This window comes from Taeniopygia guttata, chromosome 37 (assembly GCF_048771995.1).
Source record: "Taeniopygia guttata chromosome 37, bTaeGut7.mat, whole genome shotgun sequence".
Taxonomy (NCBI): Eukaryota; Metazoa; Chordata; class Aves; order Passeriformes; family Estrildidae; genus Taeniopygia; species Taeniopygia guttata.
In genome coordinates, this window is record NC_133062.1 from 1,884,644 (window position 1) to 1,912,589 (window position 27,946).

At 40.5% G+C, this 27,946-nt stretch overlaps 1 protein-coding gene across 1 annotated transcript; it reads right to left on the minus strand.

The window, feature by feature from the left end:
* Nucleotides 1-2,164: 2,164 nt before the first annotated feature.
* LOC140681544 (uncharacterized) lies at nt 2,165-27,756 on the minus strand. The gene is made up of 13 exons (XM_072921457.1): nt 27,386-27,756; nt 25,315-25,460; nt 23,866-24,213; nt 20,825-21,109; nt 17,479-17,577; nt 14,141-14,167; nt 12,579-12,605; nt 10,932-10,958; nt 9,521-9,547; nt 9,340-9,366; nt 9,107-9,127; nt 8,361-8,387; nt 2,165-3,798 (listed from the first exon to the last, which is right to left on the minus strand). Exons 1-13 carry the CDS (start codon nt 27,514-27,516, stop codon nt 2,165-2,167), a joined length of 2,826 nt encoding a protein of 941 aa, XP_072777558.1. The 5' UTR covers nt 27,517-27,756.
* Nucleotides 27,757-27,946: the final 190 nt, after the last annotated feature.

The following is a 27,946-nucleotide window of genomic DNA, read 5'->3' on the forward strand; positions in this document are numbered from 1 at the left end:
CTTCTTTTCTTTTTCCTTTTCTGCCTTTTTCTCCCTTTTCTTCCACTTTTTTCCTTTTCCACCTTCTCCCCTTTTTTCTTTTCCTCCCTTTCCCCTTATTTTTTTTCATCTCATTTTATTTTACTTTACTCTTTTACTTTATTCTTTTATTTTGTTGTGTTTTAAAATTGAATTTCATCTGATTTTATTTGATTTAATTTCATTTTATTTCCTTAAATTTTATTTTACGTTTTTTAATTTTATTTTATTTTTAGATTTTTTAATTTAATTTAAAAATTTTCTTTAAATTTATTTATTAAAATTAAATTATTTTTTAAAACTGTTATTTGATTTTTATTTTGCTTATTCCCACTTTCCCTTTTTGAACTCCCCCCGGCAGCTTCGCTCCCGTTTCATTTTTCAGTCCCGACACCCAAAATTTCCCTTCCCACGGACGGAGCCCTTCCCGATCCCCGTCCCCGGGGCGCAGCGCAGCGCCGGGAGCGGCACCGGGACCGGGGAGACACCGGGACCGGGAGCGGCACCGGGACCGGGGAGACACCGGGACCGGGACCGGGACCGACACCGGGACTGGCACCGGGACCGGGGAGACACCGGGACCGACCTGACACCGGGACCGACCCGACACCGGGACCGACCTGACACCGGGACCGACCTGACACCGGGACCGGGGCTGACACCAGGATCGGGACTGGCACCGGGACCGGGACCGGGACTGGCACCGGGATCGAGATCAGGACCGGCACCGACACCGGGATTGGGACTGGCACCGGGACCGGGACTGACACCGGGACCGGGACTGGCACCGGGACCGGGACTGGCACCGGGACTGGGACTGGCACCGGGACTCCAATGACACTGGGACCGACCCGACACCGGGACCGGGACTGGCACCGGGACCGAGGCTGGCACCGACACCAGGACCGGGACTGACACTGGGACCGGGACTCCAATGACACCGGGACCGACCTGACACCAGGACAGGGACTGGCACCGGGATCAGGACTCCAATGACACCAGGACCGGCACCGACACCGGGACCGGGACTGGCGCCGGGACCGGGACCGGCACCAACACCGGGATTGGGACTGACACCGGGATTGGGACTGGCACCGGGACTGGAACTGGCACCAACACCGGGATTGGGACTGACACCGGGATCGGGACTGGCACCGGGACCGGGACTCCAATGACACCGGGACCGGGACTGACACCGGGACCGGGACTGACACCGGGACCGGGACTGACACCGGGATCGGGACTGGCACCGGGACCGGGACTGACACCGGGACCGGGACTGGCACCAACACCGGGATTGGGACTGACACCGGGATCGGGACTGGCACCGGGACCGGGACTGGCACCGGGACCGGGACTGACACCGGGACAGGGACCGGGACTGACACCGGGACCGGGACTGGCACCGGGATCAGGACTCCAATGACACCGGGACCGACCTGACACTGGGACCGGGACCGGCATCGACACCAGGATTGGGACTGACACTGGGATCGGGACTGGCACCGGGACCGAGACTCCAATGACACCGGGACCGACCTGACACCGGGATCGGGACTGGCACTGGGACCGGGACTGACACTGGGACCGACCTGACACTGGGACCGGGACTGGCACCGAGACCGGGACTGGCACTGACACCAGGACCGGGACTGGCACTGGGACCGGGACTCCAATGACACCGGGATCAGCACTGACACCAGGATCGGGACTGACACCGGGATCGGGACTGGCACCGACACCAGGACCGACCTGACCGGGACCGGGACTGGCACCGGGACCGGGACTGTCACCGGGACCGAGACTCCAATGACACCGGGATCGGCACCGACACCAGGACCGGGACTGGCACCGGGACCGGGACTGGCACTGGGATCGAGATCAGGACTGGCACTGACACCGGGATCGGGACTGGCACCGGGACCGGGACTGACACTGGGACCGGGACTGGCACCGGGACCAGGGCAGACACCGGGACCGGCACTGACACCGGGACCGACACCGGGACCGACACAGGGACCGACACCGGGACCGACACCGGGACCGGGAATGGGACTGGCACCGGGATCGGGAGGGACATGGGGAGTGACACCGGGAGCGACACCGGGACCGGGACCGGGAGCGACACTGGGAGCTACACTGGGAGTTACACCGGCACCGACACCGGGACTGGCACCGGCTCCAGGACCGACACCGGCACCGGCTCCAGCGCCGGGAGCGGCACCGGGAGCGGCACCGGGCGGATCCGCAGCGCTCCCTCCTCCCCGCGGGACACGAACGGGAAGAAACTTCCCGCGGTATCCCCCAGGGCGATCCCGGCCAGCGGCTCCCTCCGCTCCGCGTCGTAGAATTCCAGCCGCGCCTTCTCCCGGTCCAGGAGCACCCCGAGCACCGAGAGACCCCGGGGATACTCCCCGAGCACCGAGAGACCCCGGGGATTATCCCCGAGCACCGAGAGATCCCGGGGATGTTCCCTCAGCACCGAGAGATCCCGGGGATGCTCCCCGAGCACCGAGAGATCCCGGGGATGCTCCCCGAGCACCGAGAGACCCCGGGGATGTTCCCTCAGCACCGAGAGACCCCGGGGATGCTCCCCGAGGGCGCGGCAGACGGAGAAGAGGCGGCCCTGGGATGCGCAGAGAGCCCAGAGGCGCGGGGGATCCCGGGGATCGCGGGGATCGTGGGGATTGTGGGGATTGTGGTGATCCTGTGGGTCCCGAGAGTCCCGTGGATCCCAGGGATTAGTGGGATCCCGTGTATCCCGTGTATCCCGTGTATCCCATGGGTCCCGTGGGTCCCGTGTATCCCGTGGGTCCCGTGTATCCCGTGTATCCCGTGGGTCCCAGAGATCCCGTGAGTCCCATGGGTCCCGTGGGTCCTGTGAATCTCGTGTGTCCCGTGGGTCCCGTGTATCCCGTGGGTCCAGGAGATCCCGTGAGCCCCATGGATCCCGTGGGTCCCGTGGGTCCACTGGATCCCGTGTATCCCGTGTATCCCGTGGGTCCCGTGTATCCCTTTTCTCCCGTGTATCCCGTGTATCCCGTGTATCCCGTGTATCCCGTGTATCCCGTGTATCCCGTGAGTCCCGTGGGTCCCGTGGGTCCCGGAGATCCCGTGGATCCCGTGGATCCCGTGAGTCCCATGGATCCCGTGTATCCCGTGTATCCCGTGTATCCCGTGGATCCCGTGTATCCAGTGGGTCCCGTGGATCCCGTGGGTCCCGTGTATCCCGTGGGTCCCGGAGATCCCATGGGTGCCCTGGATCCCGTGTATCCCGTGTATCCCGTGTATCCCGTGGGTCCCGTGTATCCCGTGTATCCCGTGCATCCCGTGTATCCCGTGTATCCCGTGTATCCCGTGGATCCCGTGGGTCCCGTGTATCCCGTGTATCCCGTGCATCCCGTGTATCCCGTGTATCCCGTGTGTCCCGCGGTTCCCGTGGGTCCCGTGTATCCCTTTTCTCCCGCGAGTCCCGTGGGTCCCGTGTATCCCGTGTATCCCTTTTCTCCCGTGTATCCCGTGGATCCCGTGGGTCCCGCGTATCCCGTGTATCCCGTGTATCCCGCGAGTCCCGTGAGTCCCGTGTATCCCGTTTCTCCCGTGGGTCCCGTGGGTCCCGCAGCACGCCCACGGCCCAGCTCCGCTGCTGGCCCAGCTCCACCTCCCAGTAGCCCTTCCCGGCTCCCAGCGCGTCCCGCGCCACCAGCGCCGCGCTCGGGAGCGGGTCCCGCGTGTCCCCGCGGGGCAGCGGCCGCGCCTCGGGATCCAGCGGCACCGGAGCTGCGGGAACGGGATCCCGTCAGGGAGCGGCGCATTCCCGGGAGAGGGGATGCGGCCCCTGAGGGGCTGAGGTGGCGCAGGACCCCTGAACCCCTGAACCCCCAAATTCCTGAACCCCTGAACCCCCAAATTCCTAAACCCCTGAACCCCCAAATTCCTGAACCCCTGAACCCCCAAATTCCTGAACCCCCAAATTCCTGAATCCCTGAACCCCTGAACCCCCAAATTCATTAACCCCAAATTCCTGAACCCCCAAATTCCTGAACCCCCAAATTCCTGAATCCCTGAACCCCCAAGTTCCTGAACCCCTGAACCCCCAAATTCCTGAACCCCAGAATCCCCAAATTCCTGAACCCACAAATTCCTGAACCCCTGAACCCCCAAATTCCTGAACCCCTGAACCCCCAAATTTCTGAATCCCCAAATTCCTGAACCCCTGAACCCCCAAATTCCTGAACCCCTGAATCCCCAAATTCCTGAACCCCTGAATCCCTAAATTCCTGAACCCCCAAATTCCTGAATCCCTAAACCCGCAAATTCCAGAACCCCCAAATTCCTGAACCCCTGAACCCCCAAATTCCTGAATCCCTGAACCCCCAAATTCATTAACCCCAAATTCCTGAACCCCTGAACCCCCAAATTCCTGAATCCCTGAACCCCCAAATTCCTAAACCCCCAAATTCCTGAACCCCTGAACCCCCAAATTCCTGAACCCCCAAATTCCTGAACCCCTGAACCCCCAAATTCCTGAACCCACAAATTCCTGAACCCCTGAACCCCCAAATTCCTGAACCCCTGAATCCCCAAATTCCTGAATCTCCGATCCTCCAATTTCCTGAATCCCTGAACCCCCAAATTCCTGAACCCCTGAACCCCCAAATTCCTGAACCCCTGAAACCCCCAAATTCCTGAACCCCCAAATTCCTGAACCCCTGAACCCCCAAATTCCTGAACCCCCAAATTCCTGAACCCCTGAACCCCCAAATTTCTGAATCCCCAAATTCCTGAACCCCTGAACCCCCAAATTCCTGAACCCCTGAACCCCCAAATTCATGAACCCCTGAACCCCCAAATTCATGAATCTCCGATCCTCCAAATTCCTGAATCCCTGAACCCCCAAATTCCTGAATCCCTAAATCCCCAAATTCCTGAACCCCCAAATTCCTGAACCCCCAAATCCCTGAACCCCTGAACCCCCAAATTCCTGAACCCCCAAATTCATGAATCCTTGAACCCCCAAATTCCTGAACCCCTGAACCCCCAAATTCCTGAATCCCTGAATCCCCAAATTCATGAACCCATAAATTCCTGAACCCCTGAACCCCCAAATTCCCGAATCCCTGAACCCCCAAATTCCTGAACCCCTGAACCCCCAAATTCCTGAACCCCCAAATTCCTGAACCCCTGAACCCCCAAATTCCTGAATCTCCGATCCTCCAAATTCCTGAACCCTGAACCCCCAAATTCCTGAACCCCTGAACCCCCAAATTCCTGAACCCCTGAACCCCCAAATTCCTGAACCCCTGAACCCCCAAATTCCTGAACCCCTGAACCCCCAAATTCATGAATCTCTGAACCCCCAAATTCATGAACTCCCAAATTCCTGAAACCCTGAACCCCCAAATGAATGAACCCCTGAACCCCCAAATTCCTGAACCCCTGAATCCCCAAATTCCTGAACCCCCAAATTCCTGAACCCCCAAATTCATGAACCCCTGAACCCCCAAATTCCTGAATCCCTGAACCCCCAAATTCCTGAACCCCTAAACCCCCAAATTCATGAACCCCCAAATTCCTGAATCCCTGAACCTCCAAATTCCTGAACCCCCAAATTCCTGAATCACGGAACCCCCAAATTCATGAACCCCTGAATCCCCAAATTCATGAATCTCCGATCCTCCAAATTCCTGAATCCCTGAACTCCCAAATTTCTGAATCCCCAAATCCCCGAATCCCCAAATTTCCCAACCCCCAAATCCCTTAATTTCCCAAATTCCTGAATCCTCGAACCCCCAAATTGCTGAATCCCCGAATTCCTGAATCCCTGAAACCCTGAACCCCCGAATCCCTGAATCCCTAAACCCCCAAATTCCTGAACCCCCAAATTCCTGAACCCCTGGACCCCCAAATACTTGAACTCCTGAACCCCCAAATTCCTGAACCCCCAAATTCCTGAACCCCCGAACCCCCAAATTCCTGAACCCCTGAACCCCTGAACCCCCAAATTCATGAATATCTGAACCCCCAAATTCATGAATATCTGAACCCCCAAATTAATTAACTCCGAAATTCCTTAACCCCTGAACCCCCAAATTCATGAATCCCTGAACCCCCAAATTCCTGAATCCCTGAATCACCAAATTCCTGAACCCCTGAACCCCCAAATTCATGAACCCCTGAACCCCCAAATTCATGAATCTCCGATCCTCCAAATTCCTGAATCCCTGAACCCCCAAATTCCTGAATCCCTAAATCCCCAAATTCCTGAACCCCCAAATTCCTGAACCCCCAAATCCCTGAACCCCTGAACCCCCAAATTCCTGAACCCCCAAATTCATGAATCCTTGAACCCCCAAATTCCTGAACCCCTGAACCCCCAAATTTCTGAATCCCTGAACCCCCAAATTTCTGAATCCCCAAATCCCCGAATCCCCAAATTTCCCAACCCCCAAATCCCTTAATTTCCCAAATTCCTGAATCCTCGAACCCCCAAATTGCTGAATCCCCGAATTCCTGAATCCCTGAACCCCCAAATTCCTGAACCCCCAAATTTCATGAACCCCCAAATTCCTGAACCCCTGAATCCGCAAATTCATGAATCTCCGATCCTCCAAATTCCTGAATCCCTTGAACCCCCAAATTTCTGAATCCTTGAACCCCCAAACTCCTGAACCCCCAAATTCATGAATCCCTGAACCCCCAAATTCCTGAACCCCTGAACCCCCAAATTCGTAAACCCCCAAATTCCTGAACCCCTGAACCCCCAAATTCCTGAACCCCCAAATTCCTGAACCCCTGAATCCCCAAATTCCTGAACCCACAAATTGCTGAACCCCTGAACCCCCAAATTCATGAACCCCTGAACCCCCAAATTCATGAACCCCCAAATTCCTGAATCCCTGAACCCCCAAATTCATGAACCCCTGAATCCCCAAATTCCTGAACCCCTGAATCCCCAAATTCCTGAATCCCTGGACCCCCAAATTCCTGAACCCCCAAATTGCTGAACCCCTGAATCCCCAAATTCATGAACCTCTGAACCCCCAAATTCCTGAACCCCTGAACCCCCAAATTCATGAATCCCCAAATTACTGAACCCCCAAATTCCTGAACCCTGAATCCCCAAATTCATGAACCCCTGAAACCCCAAATTCCTGAATCCCCCCAAATTCCTGAACCCCTGAATCCCCAAATTCATGAATCTCCGATCCTCCAAATTCCTGAATCCCTGAACCCCCAAATTCCTGAATCCCTAAACCCCCAAATTCCTGAATGCCCCCAAATTCCTGAACCCCTCAATCCCCAAATTCCTGAACCCCTGAACCCCCAAATTCCTGAACCCCTGAACCCCCAAATTAATGAACCCCTGAACCGCCAAATTCCTCAACCCCTGAACCCCCAAATTCCGGAATCTCCAATCCTCCGAATTCCTGAATGTCTGAACCCCCAAATTCCTGAATCCCTGAACCCCAAATTCCTGAACCCCTGAACCCCCAAATTCTTGAACCCCTGAACCCCCAAATTCCTCAACCCCCAAATTCCTGAACCCCTGAACCCCCAAATTCCTGAACCACTAAATCCCCAAATTCATGAACCCCTAAACCCCCAAATTCCTGAACCCCCAAATTCCTGAACCCCTGAACCCCCAAATTCCTGAACCCACAAATTCCTGAACCCCTGAACCCCCAAATTCCTGAACCCCTGAACCCCCAAATTCATGAATCTCTGAACCCCCAAATTAATGAACTCCCAAATTCCTGAACCCCTGAACCCCCAAATTCATGAATCTCCGATCCTCCAAATTCCTGAATCCCTGAACTCCCAAATTCCTGAACCCCCAAATTCCTGAACCCCCAAATTCCTGAACCCCTGAACCCCCAAATTCATGAATCTCCGATCCTCCAAATTCCTGAATCCCTGAACCCCCAAATTTCTGAATCCTTGAACCCCCAAATTCATGAATCCCTGAACCCCCAAATTCCTGAATCCCTGAACCCCCAAATTTCTGAATCCCCAAATCCCCGAATCCCCAAATTTCCCAATCCCCAAATCCCTTAATTTCCCAAATTCCTGAATCCTCGAACCCCCAAATTGCTGAATCCCTGAATTCCTGAATCTCTGAATTCCCGAATCCCTGAACCCCCAAATCCCTGAATCCCCAATTTCCTGAATCCTCGAACCCCCAGATTCATGAACCCCTGAACCCCTAAATCCCCAAATTTCTGAATTCCCAAATCCCCGAATCCCCAAATTCCCGAATCCCCAAATTTCACAATCCCCGAATCCCCAAATTCCCGAATCCCCAAATTTCCCAATCCCGAAATCCCACAGCTCCAGCTCACCCGCGTGGCTCCGCGCTTCCCAGAAATCTGCGGGAATAAGAAAAAACCGGGAATTCCCATTTTTATGGAGGAATTCCATCCTTCCCCCCAGAATTCTCATTTAACGCCCCCCAAATCCCAGGAATTTGGGCATTCCCGTGGTTTTTCCGGGAATTTGGGCATTCCCGAGGTTTTCCCGGGAATTTGGGCATTCCCAGGAATTTGGGCGTTCCCGAGGTTTTCCCGGGAATTCGGGCATTCCCGAGGTTTTCCCGGGAATTTGGGCGTTCCCGAGGTTTTCCCGGGAATTTGGGCGTTCCCGAGGTTTTCCCGGGAATTTGATATTCCCGAGGTTTTCCCGGGAATTTGGGCATTCCCAAAGTTTCCCGGGAATTTGATATTCCCGAGGTTTTCCCGGGAATTTGGGCATTCCCAGGAATTTGATATTCCCGAGTTTTCCCGGGAATTTGGGCGTTCCCGAGGTTTCTCGGGAATTTGATATTCCCGAGGTTTTCCCGGGAATTTGATATTCCCGAGGTTTTCCCGGGAATTTGGTATTCCCGACGTTTTCCCGGGAATTTGGGCATTCCCAGGAATTTGGGCGTTCCCGAGGTTTCCTGGGAATTTGGGCGTTCCCGAGTTTTCCCGGGAATTTGGGCATTCCCGAGGTTTTCCCTGGAATTTGGGCATTCCCGAAGTTTCCCGGGAATTTGGTATTCCCGAGTTTTCCCGGGAATTTGGGCATTCCCGAGGTTTTCCGCGCTTACCCAGCTCCGCTTTCAGCTGACCTGAAAGGAAAAGCGATTCCCGTCAGTTTTGGAGGATTTTCCCGTTTTCCCCCCATTTTTCCCATCAGAACAAGCCCCGAGTGTGGAATTGCAGGAAATTCCCTTCCCTGGATGAAATAGCCCCAAATTCCAGGGAAAATGTGGAAAATAAGCGGAATTCCCGGGTTATTTTTTGGGAGAAATGCGGATTTATGGAATTTGCATTTTCTTACCAAAGCGTTTCTTGAATTGGATTTTTGCTGGAAGGGAAAAGCATGGAATGAGTGACGGGAAAATTCCATGGAAAAATGAAAATATCAGCGGGAAAAACAGGAGAAAAAAGGATAAAAAAGGGGATAAAAGAGGGAGAAAGGGGGAAAATGTTTGGGAAATGGGATTTAAAATGGGATTTACCTTCTTTTTTCTTGGCTTTTTCTCCATCTGGGAATTCCGGATGTGGAATCAAAGGAACAACAGAGAAAAATATTAAATTAATAATATTTAACAATATTTAATAATATTATGTTCGTTAATATTTGTTATTAATGTTGTTTGTAGGTTCTTGCCAAAAGGGAAGGGGGAAAAGGGAAAAAATGGGAAAAAAAGGGAAAGAAAGTGGGAAAAAAGAAAAAAAGGGAAGAAAGGGGGAAAGGGGGAGAAAAGGGTGGAAAAAAAAGGTGAAAAAAAGGAAAAAGGGAAGAAAGGGAAAAAGGGGAAGAAAGGGAAAAAAGGCAAGAAAGGGAAAAAGAAAAAAAAATGGAAAAATGGGGAAAATGGGAAAAGAAGGAAAAAGGTGAAAAACGTGAAAAAGGAGAAAAAGGGAAAAGGAAAAAAGGGGAAAAAGAGAAAAAAGGGGAGGAAGGGTAAAAAAGGAGAAAATAGGGGAAAGGAGAAGAAAAAGGAAATAGGGGAGGAAAGGGGAAAAAGGAGGGAAAAAGAAGAAATGGAAAAAAAGGGAAAAAAGGAAAATGGGGGAAAGGGAAAGAAAAAAAAAGGGCAAAAAAGGGGAAAAGAGAAAAATTGGGGGAAAGGAAGAAAGGGGGAAGGAGAGAAGGGGAAAGGGAAAAAATGGGAAAAAATGGGAAAAAATGGGAAAAAATGGGAAAAAATTGGAAAAAAGGGGAAAAAAGGGGAAAAAATGGGGAAAAATGGGAAAAAATGGGAAAAAATGGGAAAAAAGGGGAAAAAGGGGAAAAAAGGGGAAAAAGGAAAATGGGGGAAAAGGGAAAGGGAAAGAAAAAAAAAGGGCAAAAAAGGGGAAAAGAGAAAAAGCGGGGGGAAGGAGAGAAGGGGAAAGGAAAAAATGGGAAAAAATGGGAAAAAATGGGAAAAAATGGGAAAAAATGGGAAAAAATGGGAAAAATGGGAAAAAGGAAAATGGGGGAAAAGGGGACAAAAAGAGGAAAGATGAAAAAGGGCAAAAAGGGCAAAAAGTGGAAAAAATGGGAAAAGGGAAAGACGTGGGAAAAGGGGAAAAATTGGGAAAAGGGAAAAGGGGAAAAATTGGGAAAAGGGGAAAAATTGGGAAAAGGAGAAGAGGAGAAGAAAAAGGGAAAAGGGCAAGAAAGGGGAAAAAGGTGAAAAAGATGAAAATGAGGAAAAAAGGGGGAAAAAGGGAGGAAAAAGGGAAAAAAAGGGGAAGCGTGGGGAAAACAGGAAAAAAGGAAAAGGTGAAAAAGGAGAAAAAGGGAAAAAAAGCCGGGAAAGGGGAAAAAATGAGAAAAAAGGGGAAAGGAGAAGAAAGAGGAAAAAGGGGGAAAAGGGGGAAAAAAGAAAAAAAATGAGGAAAAAAAGGAGAAAAAAGGCAAAAATGGGCGGGACTCACCCAGCAGCGCCTTCACCTTCTGCTTCTCTGCAAGGGAAAGGGAAAATCGGGCCCAGAAACCGAAAATTCCGATTTTTTATGGGGGATGGAAAATTCCGGTTTTGGGAATGGAAAATTCAATTTTTGTTATTGGGAATGGAAAATTCAATTTTTGATATTGGGAATGGAAAATTCAAATTTTTTAATTGGGAATGGAAAATTCCATTTTTGTTATTGGGAGTGGAAAATTCAATTTTTGTTATTGGGAATGGAAAATTCAATTTTTATTACCGGGAATTCATTATCGGGAATGGAAAATTCAAATTTTTTTATTGGGAATGGAAAATTCCATTTTTGTTATTTGGAATGGAAAATTCCACTTTTGTTATTGGGAATGGAAAATTCAATTTTTGTTATTGGGAATGGAAAATTCAATTTTTATTACCGGGAATTCATTATTGGGAATGGAAAATTCAAATTTTTTTATTGGGAATGGAAAATTCAAATTTTTTTATTGGGAATGGAAAATTCCATTTTTGTTACTGGAACGGAAAATTCAATTTTTGTTATTGGGAATGGAAAATTCAATTTTTGTTACTGGAATGGAAAATTCAATTTTTATTACCGGGAATTCATTATTAGGAATAGAAAATTCAAATTTTTTTATTGGGAATGGAAAATTCCATTTTTGTTACTGGAATGGAAAATTCAATTTTTGTTATTGGGAGTGGAAAATTCAATTTTTGTTATTTGGAATGGAAAATTCAATTTTTATTACTGAGAATTCATTATTGGGAATGGAAAATTCAAATTTTTTTATTGGGAATGGAAAATTCCATTTTTGTTATTGGGAGTGGAAAATTCAATTTTTGTTATTTGGAATGGAAAATTCCATTTTTGTTATTTGGAATGGAAAATTCAATTTTTATTACTGGGAATTCATTATTGGGAATGGAAAATTCAAATTTTTTTATTGGGAATGGAAAATTCCATTTTTGTTACTGGAATGGAAAATTCAATTTTTGTTATTGGGGATGGAAAATTCAATTTTTGTTATTGGGGATGGAAAATTCAATTTTGTTATTTGGAATGGAAAATTATTAAATGATTTAATAATCAATACATTTCATTAAATTATTTAAATAGCAGTATGTTTAATTTAATTATTTAATAATCAATGCACAAATAAATGTATTAAAATATTTAATGATGTAGATATTTAATTATCCATCTATTTAATAACTCATAGATCGAATAATAATTTTTAAAAATCAGTTTCAAAAGTTGAATGTTAAAATTTTTTCAATTTAAAATTCTTTTTCAATTAGGATATTTCTAATTGTAGGTTTTCTATTGATTAAAAGTTTTAAAAATTAAATTAAATCAAATTAAAGAAATCGGCAGCTCGATCAAAATCAGAAATGTAAGAAAAATGAGGAAATTTTAGAATTTTTAAATTGTGAAGTTTTTAATTGTAAAGAATTTGTCATTATATTAAATTAAATGTAATTAAATTAAATTAAAAATTAAATTAAATTGAAATAAAATAAAATAAAATAAAATAAAATAAAATAAAATAAAATAAAATAAAATAAAATAAAATAAAATAAAATAAAATAAAATAAAACAAAATAAAATAATTTAGCTTCAAATACAGGGGATTTTTACCTTCCTCCATTTCCAGCTTTGCCTTTCCTGTAAAATCAATCAAATTTTAAATTATTAAATTGTTTTAAAACTATTTATATTTATATTTATATTTATATTTATATTTATATTTATATTTATATTTATATTTATATTTATATTTATATTTATATTTATATTTATATTTATATTTATATTTATATATATGTATATTTATATGTATATTTATATGTATATTTATATGTATATTTATATGTATATGTATATGTATATGTATATGTATATGTATATGTATATGTATATTTATATTTATATTTATATTTATATTTATATTTATATTTATATTTATATTTATCTAATTCGATCTACTATTCCTATCTAATATTTTAATCTAATATTTTTATCGACTATTTAATATTAATTCCTTAATGTATGAATTCAATCAATGTCTTATTGACTATTAGATATTAATAGATTTAATTTCTTTAATTAATGAGCTTTAATTAAAGATCTTTAATTCGAATTAATTTGGAAGTTTATATATGGAATATTTTCAGGATTTTATTGCATGTAATTTATAGTTTAATAATATTTAATAAAACCTCGTACTTGTTTTTTGTATTGATTATTTTCAAGATTTTATTTGAATAAAATCCTGAATTTGTTATTTTTAGTAAATATTTTTATTAATACGTGTAATGGTTTATATTTAATTGTCATATTTTGAAATCCAGGATTTTACGCTGTTAGAATTATATTAAAATAGAAATAATTATAATTAAAGGAAACATAAGAAGTAATAAATAATTTATTAAATTATAAGAAATATTTTATTATAAAGAATTTTCATAATATATGTAATAATATAATATTAAATAATAATAATAATAACAACAACAACAACAATAATAACAATATCAATAATAAAACCAATAATAATTTAATAATATATTTAATAATAATTTTTCATAATAACTGACATTAAATTTATTATAATAAATTTAATAATTTATCATAATAAATTATTAATTTGTTTATTATTTTTACATTAATTTTTATTTTTACTTTAATTATTTCTTACTTTTCTTTATTACCATTAATGATTATGTTATTTAATGGCAATAAATAAAAAGTAAGAATATATATTTAACGTTTTATTAAATTTTATATTTTAAAATATTATTCAGATAGTTCATGAAATTGCGTATTTCTATTGAATATTTTATTTAATATCTAACAGCTTATTTTATTTTTATTAGCTTATTTTGAAACGAAATATTATTAAAATGTTATTTTTATTATATTTAACTGCAATAATTATAAAATATTATAATGTATTTATAGTTAAGTATATATAATAATTTAATATAAATAATAATTATTTATATTTGATAATATTTCTACTTAATTAATAATTAATAGTAATATTAGGGTTTATGATACTTAATTGTAACGAATAAATTTAATAAATAATTAAAATATATAAATCCCTAGCAATAATACCATTAGTGACCATTAATTAATTTCATTATTACTCTAATTAATAATTCAATTTTTAATTAATTGCTAATTAATTCCCTCACCTGCCCTCACGGTTCTTTTGCGGCTCCCTGGGGTAAAAAAAGAGAAAAAAAAATTAAAAATTTTGAAAAAATTCCTTTTCCCTCTTTTTGATGGGAAATTTGGCTCCTCCTCCCAGACGGGAACGGGAACCGGAAATGGGAACGGGAAATGGGAACAGGATCGGGAAAGGGAACGGGAAATGGGAACGGGAAATGGGAACGGGAGCGGGAATGGGAATGGGAACGGGAAATGGGAACGGGAAATGGGAATGAGAACGGGAACAGCAACGGGAACAGGGAATGGGAACGGGAATGGGAACGGAAATGGGAATGGGAAATGGGAAATGGGAACGGGAAAGGGAATGGGAATGGGAATGGGAAAGGGAATGGGAATGGGAATGGGAAATGGAAACGGGAATGGGAATGGGAACGGGAACGGGAAATGGGAACGGGAATGGGAATGGGAAATGGAAACGGGAACGGGAATGGGAACGGGAACAGGGAATGGGAAATGGGAACAGGAAATGGGAACGGGAAATGGGAACGGGAATGGGAAACGGGAATGGGAACGGGAAATGGGAAATGGGAACAGGAAAGGGAACCTCAATGGGAAATGGGAATGGGAATGGGAACGGGAACGGGAAATGGGAATGGGAATGGGAATGGGAATGGGAATGGGAATGGGAACAGGAAATGGGAATGGGAATGGGAAATGGGAATGGGAACGGGAACGGGACTGGGAATGGGAAATGGGAACGGGAAATGGGAATGGGAAATGGAAACGGGAACGGGAAATGGGAACGGGATTGGGAAAGGGAACAGGAAATGGAAACGGGAATGGGAATGGGAATGGGAATGGGAAACGGGAACGGGAATGGGAACGGGATTGGGAAAGGGAACGGGATTGGGAAAGGGAGCAGGGAATGGGAAATGGGAACGGGAAATGGGAACGGGAACGGGAATGGGAATGGGAAATGGGAACGGGGAATGGGAACGGGAGCGGGAACGGGAATGGGAACGGGAACGGGAACGGGAATGGGAATGGGAAATGGGAACGGGAGCAGGAGCGGGAACAGGCCGGACGCTCCCGGACCCGGTGGGATTTGGGATTTCCCCGATCCTGGCAAATTTGGGAATTCCCTGGATCAGGTAGGATTTGGAATTTCCCCGTATCAGATGGGATTTGGGATTTCCCCAAATTCGTGCAGGATTTGGTATTTCCCCAGATTCCAGAGGGATTTGGGATTTTTTTCCCGCATTCTGGTGGGATTTGGGATTTTTCCCATATTCTGGTGGGATTTGGGATTTCCCTGATCCCGGCAGATTTGGTATTTCCCTGGATCAGGCAGGATTTGGGATTTCCCCAGATTCATGCAGGATTTGGAATTTTTTTCCCAGATTCCAGTGGGATTTTGGATTTTTCCCAGAGTCTGATGGGATTTGGGATTTTCCCAGATTCCAGCAGGATTTGGGATTTCCCTGGATTCCAGTGGATTTGGGACTTTCCCAGATTCTGGCGGTTTTGGGATTTTTACAGATTCCAGAGGGATTTGGGATTTTTCCTGGATTCCGGTGGGATTTTGGATTTGCCCAGATCCCGACAGGATTTTGGATCTTCCCCGATACCGGTGGATTTGGGATTTTTTCATGGATTCCTGCAGATTTGGGATTATCCCAGATTCCGACGGGATTTGGGATTTCCCTGGATTCCAGCGGCATTTGGGATTTTCCCAGATTCTGGTGGGTGAGGGGTATTCTCCGATTCTGGCAGATTTGGGATTTCCCTGGATTCCGGCAGATTTGGGATTTCCTGAGATCCTGGAGGGATTTAGAATTTCCCTGATTCCAGCAGATTTGGGATTTCCCTCGATTCCAGCGGGATTTTGGATTTTTCCCAGATTCTGACGGGATTTGGGATTTCCCCGATTCCAGTGGATTTGGGACTTTCCCAGATTCTGATGGGATTTGGGATTTCCCCAGATTCGTGAGGGATTTGGGATTTCCCCAGATTCCAGCAGGATTTGGGATTTCCCTGGATTCCAGTGGATTTGGGACTTTCCCAGATTCTGGCGGTTTTGGGATTTTCCCAGATTCCAGAGGGATTTGGGATTTTTCCTGGATTCCGGTGGGATTTTGGATTTCCCCAGATCCCAACAGGATTTTGGATCTTCCCCGATACCGGTGGATTTGGGATTTCCTGAGATCCTGGTGGATTTGGGATTTTTTCATGGATTCCTGCAGATTTGGGATTATCCCAGATTCCGACGGGATTTGGGATTTCCCTGGATTCTAGTGGGATTTAGGATTTCCCCAGATCCTGGCAGGAGTTGGGATTTTCCTGGATTCTGGCAGATTTTGGATCTTCACCGATTCTGGTGGATTTGGGATTTCCCCAGATCCGTGAGGGATTTGGGATTTTCCCAGATTCCGGCAGGATTTGGGATTTCCCTGGATTCCAGTGGATTTGGGACTTTCCCAGATTCTGGCGGTTTTGGGATTTTCACAGATTCCAGAGGGATTTGGGATTTTTCCTGGATTCCAGTGGGATTTTGGATTTGCCCAGATCCCGACGGGATTTTGGATCTTCCCCGATACCGGTGGATTTGGGATTTCCTGAGATCCTGGCGGATTTGGGATTTTTTCATGGATTCCTGCAGATTTGGGATTATCCCAGATTCCGACGGGATTTGGGATTTCCCTGGATTCTCGTGGGATTTGGGATTTCCCCAGATCCTGGCAGGAGTTGGGATTTTCCTGGATTCTGGCAGCTTTGGGATCTTCCCCGATACCGGTGGATTTGGGATTTCCTGAGATCCTGGCGGATTTGGGATTTTTTCATGGATTTCTGCAGATTTGGGATTATCCCAGATTCCGATGGGATTTGGGATTTCCCTGGATTCCAGCGGCATTTGGGATTTTCCCAGATTCTGGTGGGTGAGGGGTATTCTCCGATTCTGGCAGATTTGGGATTTCCCTGGATTCCGGCAGATTTGGGATTTCCTGAGATCCTGGAGGGATTTAGAATTTCCCTGATTCCGGCAGATTTGGGATTTCCCTGGATTCTGTTGGATTTGGGATTTCCCTTGATTCCAGCGGGATTTGGGATTTCTCTGATTCCGGTGAATTTGGGATTTCCCAGGATTCTGTTGGATTTGGGATTTCTCTGATTCCGGCAAATTTGGGATTTCCCAGGATTCTGTTGGATTTGGGATTTCCCTCGATTCCAGCAGGATTTGGGTTTTCCCTGATTCCGATGGATTTGGGATTTCCCTGATTCTGAAAAATTTGGGATTTTTCCCCGGATTCCGGCTAATTTGGGATTTTTCCCCGGATTCCGCCGGATTTGGGGAAAAACTCACTCTGGAGCAGACAGAAAATGAGGGAAATCAGCGCCAAGGTCAGGAACAAAAGCGAAAGGAAAATCTGCAGCCACGGCGACACCGAGGGCAGGAAAGCCTCTGGGAAAACAAATATTAATATTAATTAATCAGTTAATAATTAATTAATAATTCATTAAAACCAAAAACCAAAAACCGAAACCCAAAACAAAAGTAAAAACAAATAAAAATAAATATAAAAATTAAAATTAAAAAATATTAAAATTAATAAATTAAATTAATGATATTAATATGTAAAGATTGATTATTATATTAATTACTAAATATTCTGTTTATCTAAGGTATAAATTTAATTTAAAACTCCATTGTTTTAGGCCTAAATATTCAAATGATTATTTATTATTTTATTAATTACTTAAGGCTGTAATTTTCCATTACTTATTAAATATACAATTAGATTATTTAATTGTAAAATACTCTATTAATTACTAACTAGTTTCCTAAATATTTCAGGTCTATTATTTAAGGCATAAATGTTCAAATAATTATTCGTTATTTGATTATTTATTAAAGGCTATAATTTGCCATTGATTATTAAATAGACAATTAATGATTTAATTGTAAAATACTCATAATTATTAAACAGTCTATTAATGAGTTAACGCCTCAGTATTAAAATAATTATTCCTTATTTTGTGAATTATTTATGGCTATTATTTGCCATTAATTATTAAACATAAAACTAATTAGTTAATTTAAAAATATTCTATTAATTGCTAAATAGTCTAATAATTTTTATGGTCTATTGTTTAAGGATTTCATATTAAAATAATTATTCATTATTTCATTAACTATTTAAGCCTATTATTTGCCATTAATAGTTAAACATGTAGTCAAAGATTTAATTACAAAGTAAGCTAATAATTACTATTAGTTATTAAAGAGTTAAGGCCTAAATATTAAAATAAATATTGAATCTTTTATTAATTTTAATTTTCCATCAAATTTTAAATTTATAATTAAGGATTTAAGGATTAAGTGTACCATTAAGGATTCAATATTTTACTAATTATTGAAGGATTCAATATTCCATTAATGATTTATGCAATAAATATTCCATTGGGGGTTGAATATTTGATTAATGATTAAATATTTGATTAAGGATTGACTGTATTTATATTGAAATAATTTCATTAATTATAACTATAAAATAAATTATTAAATATTCCATATATAATTAAAGTTCTAAAATCTCAATAATTATTAAACATCCTAATTTTAATTACGAAGTATTTGATTAAGGCTGAAATATTGGATTCAATATTAAATATTCCATGAAAGATTAAGGGATTGGCATTTCCATTTATGATTGGATATTTTATTAATGATGATTAATTATAAAGTATTCTATTAATGGTTAAATCATAAAGGCTGTGGTAATTAGGAGGCAAAACACAGGTGGGGAATTATATTTTACTTCTAATTAAATCAATCAATAAATTATTCTAAAAAATTTTAAAATAAAATATGAAGATAGAAATAAATAAATTTTAAATTATAATTAAATTAAATGTAGAAAATAAAATAGAAATCTAAAAATTTAAAATTAAAATTAAATCACAATTAGGAGTTAAACAAGAGCTGCTGATTTGCAAAGATAAAAGCGAATCAAATCAACCAATCAATAACTAATAATCAATGAAATTGAGATTTCCAACCCTGTGCATCCAACTGGAGCTGTCAAGGAGCAAAAATCAAATTCAATCAATCAATCAATCAATGATAATCAATAAATTTAGAGACTTTGATGAGTTGCTAATTAGCAAAGATAAAATTAAAGCGATCAATCAATCATTAAATGATAATAAATGAAATTAAAGATGTTGAGAAGAGCTGCTAACAAGAAAAAACAAAATACAATAAAATAAAATAAAAATTAAATTAAACTAAATTTAATTTAATTTAAAGATCAGAAAAAGACTTGACAAGAGCTGTTAATTAGCAAACCAAAATAGACAAAATTAACATAAATTTTACATTAAATTAAACAAAATTTAATTTAATTTAAAATCACTAAATGATAACCAATAAAATACTCTGGTAAGAGCTGCTAATTAGCAAAAATGAAATAAAATAAAATAAATTTTAAATTGAATGAAACTAAATTTAGTGCAATTTAATTTAGTTTAATTGATAAATTTATTAATTAAATAAATAAAATATATAAAGTAAATTAATTTAATTTATTTGTTATATTAATAATTTTATTTTAATTTTATAATTTTAAATTATAAAATTATTTTATTAAATTAATAATTAATTCTTAATTATTAAAGTATAAATTATTTGAATTAATTTAATTCAAATCAATTAATGATAATCAATAGAAGACCTTGGCAAGAGTTGTTAATTACCAAAACTAAAATAGAATAAAACAAATACATTTTAAATTAAACTAAGACAAATCAAATTAAGTTTCTATTTTAATTTAATTAAAATTTAAAAATTAATTTCAAAATTTGAATAAAATTAAATTGAAAATTCATCAAAATTTAATTTTAAACGCAAAATAAAATGAAATAAAATGAAAAAAAAAATAAAAAATGAAATGAAATGAAATAAAATAAGAAATAAACCAAAAATACAATACAAAACAAAAAACAAACAAAATAAAATAAAAAATAAAATAAGAAATGAAATGAAATGAAATGAAATGAAATGAAATGAAATGAAAAAAAATTAAAATAAGAAATAAAATAAAAATATAAAATAAAACAAAATAAAATAAACCAAACCAAACCAAACCAAACCAAAACAAAACAAACCAAAATAAAATAAAATAAAATAAAATAAAATAAAATAAAATAAAATAAAATAAAATAAAATAAATAAAAACTGCAATGCAATGCAATGAAATGAAATAAAATATAAAGTAAGAAATAAAACAAAAATACAAAACAAAACAAAACAAAGCAAAATAAAATAAAAAATGCAATGAAATGAAATGAAATAAAAAATAAAAAATAAAATAAGAAAAAAAACCCCAAATATAAAATAAAATAAAATAAAAATAAAATAAAATAAAATAAAATAAAATAAAATAAAATAAAATAAAATAAAATAAAATAAAATAAAATAAAATAAAATAAATAAAATTTAAATTATTGTTAGAATTAAATTATTTAAATTAAATTAAATTAAATTAAAATTATTGTTAAAATTAAATTAATTAAATTAAATTAAATTAAATTAAAATTTAAATTTACTTTTTAAAATTAAACTTTAAACCCAATAAACCATAACCGATCAAACCAAACCCTCCCCACCCTTTGTCCCGATCTCCCTCCCATACCCCCATTGTTCCCACCGTGGATGCGCAGCCGCGCGGCGCGGGAGGCGTTGAGGCGCCGGTTGAGCACGCGGCAGCAGATCTCCGACTCCGCGCCCGGCCGCAGCCGCGCCGAGCCCTCGACGCTGAACAGGCCGTCGGGGCCCGCGGTGGCCGCGGTGACCGTCGGCTCCGGCCGGACGTCGCCGTGTCCGTCCAGCCAGAGCAGCTCCGGCCGCGGGAACCAGCCCGAGGCGCGGCAGGACAGGCCCAGGCCCCGCGGCTCCGCGCCCCGCAGGACCAGGAACGGAGATTCGCCGAGGGCTGTGGGAAAAGAGCGAAATTTTCCACCTCAATCCCATTAAATTTGGGGTTTTGGTAGTCAACAATGTCATTCATACAGCAAAATTTTCCATTTCAATCCCATTAAATTTGGGTTTTTCGATAGTCAACAATGTCATTCATGCAGGAGTTGCCACTGCAGGACCAGGAACGGAGATTCTCCGAGGGCTGTGGGAAAAAAACGAAATTTTCCATTTCAATCCCATTGAATTTGGGTTTTTTGGTAGTCAACAATGTCATTCATGCAGGAGTTGCCACTGCAGGATCAGGGATGGAGCTTCTCCGATGGCTGTGGGAAAAGAGCAAAATTTTCCACCTCAATCCCATTAAATTTGGGGTTTTTGGTAGTCAACAATGTCATTCATACAGGAGTTGCCACTGCAGGATCAAGGATGGAGCTTCTCCAATGGCTGTGGAGAAATGGGAATTTCCATTTCAATCTCACTGAATTTGGGGTTTTTGGGAGTCAACAATGTCGTTCATGCAGGAGTTGCCACTGCAGGATCAAGGATGGAGCTTCTCTGATGGTTGTGGGAAAAGAGTGAAATTTTCCACTTCAATCCCATTAAATTTGGGGTTTTTTTGGTAGTCAACAATGTCATTCATGCAGGAGTTGCCACTGCAGGATCAAGGATGGAGCTTCTCTGAGGGCTGTGGGAAAAGAGCAAAATTTTTCACTTCAATCCCATTAAATTTGGGGTTTTTGGTAGTCAACAATGTCATTCATACAGGAGTTGCCACTGCAGGATCAAGGATGGAGCTTCTCCGATGGCTGTGGAGAAATGGGAATTTCCATTTTAATCCCACTGAATTTGGGGTTTTTGGGAGGCAATGATCCCGTGCATTGAGGAGTTGCCACTGTGGGATCAAGGATGGAACCTCTGTGGGAAAAAACCAGGAATTTTTAATTTTAATCCCATTAAATTTGGGTTTTTTGGAACTCAAGGATTCCGTTCATTGAGGAGTTGTCACCACAGGATCACTGATTGAGCCTCTATGGGTAAACAGAAACATTTTCCATTTTAATCCCATTAAATTTGGTTTTTTTTGGGAGTCAACAATTTGATTCATTGAGGAGTTGCCACTGCGGGATCAAGGGTGAAGCCTGTCCAATAGCTCTGGGAAAACAGAGGAATTTCCCACTTCAATCCCATTAAATTGGGGTTTTTTTGGTAGTCAACAATGTCATTCATGCAGGAGTTGCCACCACAGGATCAGGAATGGAGATTCTCCGATGGCTGTGGGAAAAGAGTGAAATTTTCCATTCCAAGCCCAGTAAATTTGGGTTTTTTGGAACTCAAGGATTCTGTTCATTGAGGAGTTGTCACCACAGGATCTCTGATGGAACCTCTGTGGAAAAACAGAGGAATTTTTCCATTTTAACCCCATTAAATTTGGATTTTCGGGAAACCAACAATTCTGTTGCTTGAGGAGTTGCTGCTGCAGGATCATGGATGGCGCTTCTCCAACAGCAGTGGAAAACCAGGAATTTTCCATTTCAATCCCATTAAATTTGGGGTTTCTGGAACTCAGTTTTTTTGTCCAGGAGTTGGAAAGTCTTGGAGGATTTTTGGGGTTTGATCCATGGGGTCTGGAGGTTCCCAGTGGTTGATGGATCCAGGAATGTCCTTGGGAAGGAGGCAGTTAATGGGGGATGTGGAAATGTATGGAAGGGTGGGGGCGGTCCTGGGATGGATTTGGGACTGGACTTTGCCAGGGTTTTGTGGAATGCATGAAATATAAAAGTTGTAGAAACAAATATATAAAATGTATAGAATGTAAAACTATGAAAGATAAAAATATAAACTATGTTATGTAGAAGTATAAACCCAGATAAATATAAGTATAAATATAAAAGAATGTACTATTTATATTTATTTTCTTATATATTATATATATATATTATATAATATATTGTAATATATTTATAATGTATTAATAATACTTTTAAAATACAATAATATAATATACTATACTATACTATACTATACTATACTATACTATAATATAATATACTATACTATACTATACTATACTATAATATACTATAATATACTATATTATACTATAATATACTATAATATAATATACTATAATATAATATAATATAATATAATATAATATAATATAATATAATATAATATAATATAATATAATATAATATAATATAATATAATATAATATAATATAATATAATATAATATAGCAATAAGATGTAATATATATCATTAAATAACATAATGATTAATATATTTAATTTGATATAATTTTTATGATATTAAAAAGTAAAAAATAATATATAAATACATAGCTATCTAAAAAATAAAAATAATTAATTTAATGAATTGAATATAATTTCTATAATATAGTATTATACATTATGTAATATATTAAAAATGTATATATATTATTGTGTATATGTATATATACACATATGTATTATGTTTATATAATGTAATATTTATATTATATGACATATGAGATATTTTACATGTGATTTTTACAACATATAAGAAGCCAAATATAAAAATCCTATATAAAATACAAAAATACAAAAATATAAAATAAAGATACAAAAATAGAAATGGCTAAATGTAAAAAAAATAAACATAAATAATAAAACCATTATTTTATTATTTAATAATTATAAAATGCAAACCAATATTAACATGCAGAGCAATATTTCAGATATCTGCCCAGTTCTGCGCGGTGAAGGAAAAAGAGGGAACAGCACCAACCTGCCACTTCCAGCTCCACCAGCACTTCCCGGGATTCATCCTGGAAGGAGACCTGGCAGCCGTAGGAGCCCTGGTCGGAGCTCCGGACATCCCTCAGGAGCAGGGACACGTTCCCGGCTCGCAATTCCGCGTGGAAAAGTTCCGCCCGGCCCCGGTACCGCCGATCCGGCTCCTCCCTCCAGCCCTTCCCGCCGTAGCTGCCCACGGGGATCCGCTGGGATTGCCCACGGAACGTCCAACGGACGGAGAAATCCTCGGGAACGGGCGCGGGTCCCACCTGGCAGGGCAGGACCACCCTGTCCCCGATGAGCCCAAGGACGGGGGTTTTGGGAGCGCTGAGGAATCCGCCTGTTTTAGGGTAAAACGGGATTTGGTTCTGGTTAGTTCTGGTTTTCCACATCGTGTTTCCTGTGGATTTTCATCGGGATTGATTCTGTCCTCAACAGGAGAGGGATCCAGAGGAAAACAAAAAAAAATGGATGTGGTTCTCATGGATTTATCCTTTGGCATTTTGAACAACTCCGGCTGTTAAAACAGTGGGAAACCCTGGAAAAATGGATGGAAGCAGCAAATTCCATCCGAAATAGAATTCTCAAACCTGGAATTTACCTCCAGAAAATTCCAGGTGGGAATTGGCCACCCCCACAGCGGTTCCCAGGAAGGTTTGGAATGTGCCAGGGCCTGGAATTCATCCCGACGGCGCTGGGAGATGTGGGAGCGCCCGGATCCTCAAGGACACACGAGGTGTTCCTTGGATATCCCCATTCCCAGAGGTTCTCCCAGCACGGGATTGGGATGTGGGTGATAAAATCATGGAATTCCCTGAGCTAGAGGAGGATCAGAGTCCAACCTCTGGCCCTGCATAGGACAATCCTGACAATCCCGACAGTCCCCAACAATCCCGACAATCCCAAAAGTCTCCAACAATCCCAACAATCCCAACAATCCTAACAATTCTGATGATCTCGACAATCCCAACAATCCCGACAGTCCCAAGAATCCCAACAATCCCAACAATCCCAACAATCCTGACAGTCCCCAACAATCCTGAGAGTCCCAACAATCCCGACAATTCCAACAATCCTGACAGTCCCGACAATCCCCACAATCCCGACAATCCCAAGAATCCTGACAATCCCGACAATCCTGGCAATTCCAACAATTCTGACAGTCCCGACAATCCCGACAGTCCTGGCAATTCCAACAATCCTGACAATCCCACAATCCCAACAATCCTGACAATCCCAAACAATCCCAACAATTCCCAGGAGCGCTGTCCCAATGCTCCAGAAGCTCCGGAATGTTCGGAGTCGCTGTGGAGCAGCTCCGCCCTCTGGAGAGGGAACCTTTTCCGAATTCACTCCCGCGTGCTCGTTAGGCGTTAATTAACGTTTCGGAGCAGGAATCGGCCGTTTGATGGGAATAGATCCCACATGGAATCGCCCTCACCTGCAGCCAGGACCGGGAGCAGCGCCAGCCGCCAGAGCCGGCGCTCCATGGGGAATCCCGCGGGGTTCCCTCCGTCCCTCCTGGTGGGAACGACGAGAGGAGAAGAGGAAAAACCGGGAATGTCCGTGAAGGGCGACGCGTTTTCCCTGGAACGGGATTCCAGGAATTTTCCGTCCTGCGGATCCCCAGATCCTTCAAACCCATCCCTTAAACCCTCCTGAGATCCTTCACTCCTGTTTTTCCCCTTTCGCTGAGGGATTCCAAGAGTTTTGTGGGATATTTGGAGGTGATTTTGATCTCAGGATGTTATTTCGGTATCGGATTCCGCTATCGGATTTTAATATTGGATTTTGCGATTGTATTTTAATACTAAATATAAACAGTGCATTTTAATATTATTTTGAAACAATTTTTAATATTATACATTAACACTATAAAAATTATAAATATTATATCATTAATTTAATGTTATTATATTTTGATATTATATTTCGATATTATATTTTGATGCATAGTTCAATACCATATTTTTATTATGCATTCTATCCAAATATTATTATATTAATTTAATATTGTACTATTATACTTTGATGTTATATTTAGATTGTTGATATTGCATTTTGATACCATATTTATATTATATATTAAATTATTAATATAGCAATAATAATTTAATATAATATTATTATATTTTAATATTATATTTTTATATTCTATTTTAATACTATATTTTTATATCTTCAGTAATTAATTTTGATCTTACATTTTGCTATTAGATTTTCTATAATCTTTTTATATTATTTTGTCATTTTGGCATATATTCTCATATATTTTTAAAACTCTATTTTTAAAATTCTGTTTCAAGATTATTTTTAATATTATATTTCAGGACTATGTTTTTATATTCTATTTAGTATTATATTCTGTGCTGTATTTTGGGATTATATTTGATATTATATTTTAAGACTTTCTATTGATATATTTTAATATATTTTGAGAATATATTTTTATATAATCTAACATTATATTTTGTAATTTTATTTTGTTGGTTTAATATATTCCATACTTAAAAGAAATAATAAATAATACATATAGATATAATTATTTTAATATAATGATTATATTTATTATAAATTAATAACATATAGTTATTATTTATTATTATATAATAATATTTATTTATGTAAGAAAGATTATACACTATAATGATTATAATTTAATAATTAAGAATAACTGCAATTTATAATGTAATAAGGCATAATGTAATAATTATATTTATATATTTATTTAAATATAATGATATTAAATAAATTTTATTATATTGTTATTTATTTTTATTGTATTATTGTTTATTATATTCTTCTTATTATGCATATTATATATCAATTTCTATTTCTTTTTCTATTTCTATTTTTATTTCTATTTCTATTTCTATTTATAATATATATTGTTATGTATTTATATATAATACAAATATATAACAATATATTTATATTATAATATATATTAAAATTTTGATATTAAAATAGAAAAAATTATATATTTTTTGATATTAAAATTTTGATATTAAAATATATAAATATTTTTTATATATTTTTTTATATTAAAGTTTTATATTATCCCAAACTTTCTGTAGAATCACAGAATGGCTCCACATGGAAAAAACCTTTCCAATCACCAAGTCCAATAATTTTCTCAGGCAAAAATTTCCAAGGAGACACAAATTCCCAGGAGCAGCAGGATCTTGGTCCTGCTGTTTTAAAGGGAATTCCGTGATTTTTCGGCTCTGGCTCCCAGGATTTCCTGCTCCGGGTGAAAGTAAATGACCAAACTGAGCAGCGAGCTGGGATTTAATTGGGATTTAATCCCGATTTCTTGGGATTTCCTCCAACATCCCAAATCACAGGTAAATCCCATGGGAGAGCAATTCCCACGGGAAAAGGGTGGGAACACCATGCGCTCCTCCCTGTCCATGGAAGCAATTAATTAATTCCCGCTGAACGGATTTATCCCAGTTCAATTAATTAATCCCGGGTGATTCAAGGGTTTTTTCCAATGGGGAATTCCGTACCTGAGCGGGAAGGACCCGGCTGCTCTCCCGGGATGGGGCTGGGATCGACCTTTGTCCCTGGATTTATGGAAACCGAGATTGGCGTTTTCCAGAGGGCGTTGGAGCTCGGGAAAAGGTCCGGAAAATCCCATCCCACTTCCCGGTCACCGCCTGGAGCTGGGAGAGGTCGAGATGTTCCTCCTCATCCTCCCGTGGGAAACCATGCTCTGCTCCACCAGAGTTTAGTGGGAAAAAAGTTTTCATGGACCAAAAATTCTGGGAAAAAAGGGAAATCTCAGAGGTGGGATAAAGCCATGCTCGGTTTGGGATTTCTTTTTCCCTGGGAATGGTGTTGGGTGTTTGCTGGGATGGGGTTATCCTGGTTTTCTTCCTTTTTGTCATGGAAATTCCAAGCTTAGTTTGAGATTATTCCTTTTTATTTGGGGGGGTGGGGGTCGAGTTTTTTTAGGGGGCAGGGGGAAATTTTTTCCTGGTGTTTTTCCTTCTTCTTTTGTCATGGAAAATTTATTGATGGGAATTTATTGAATAATCACTATATCAATTTTAAGAAGTAATAAAATA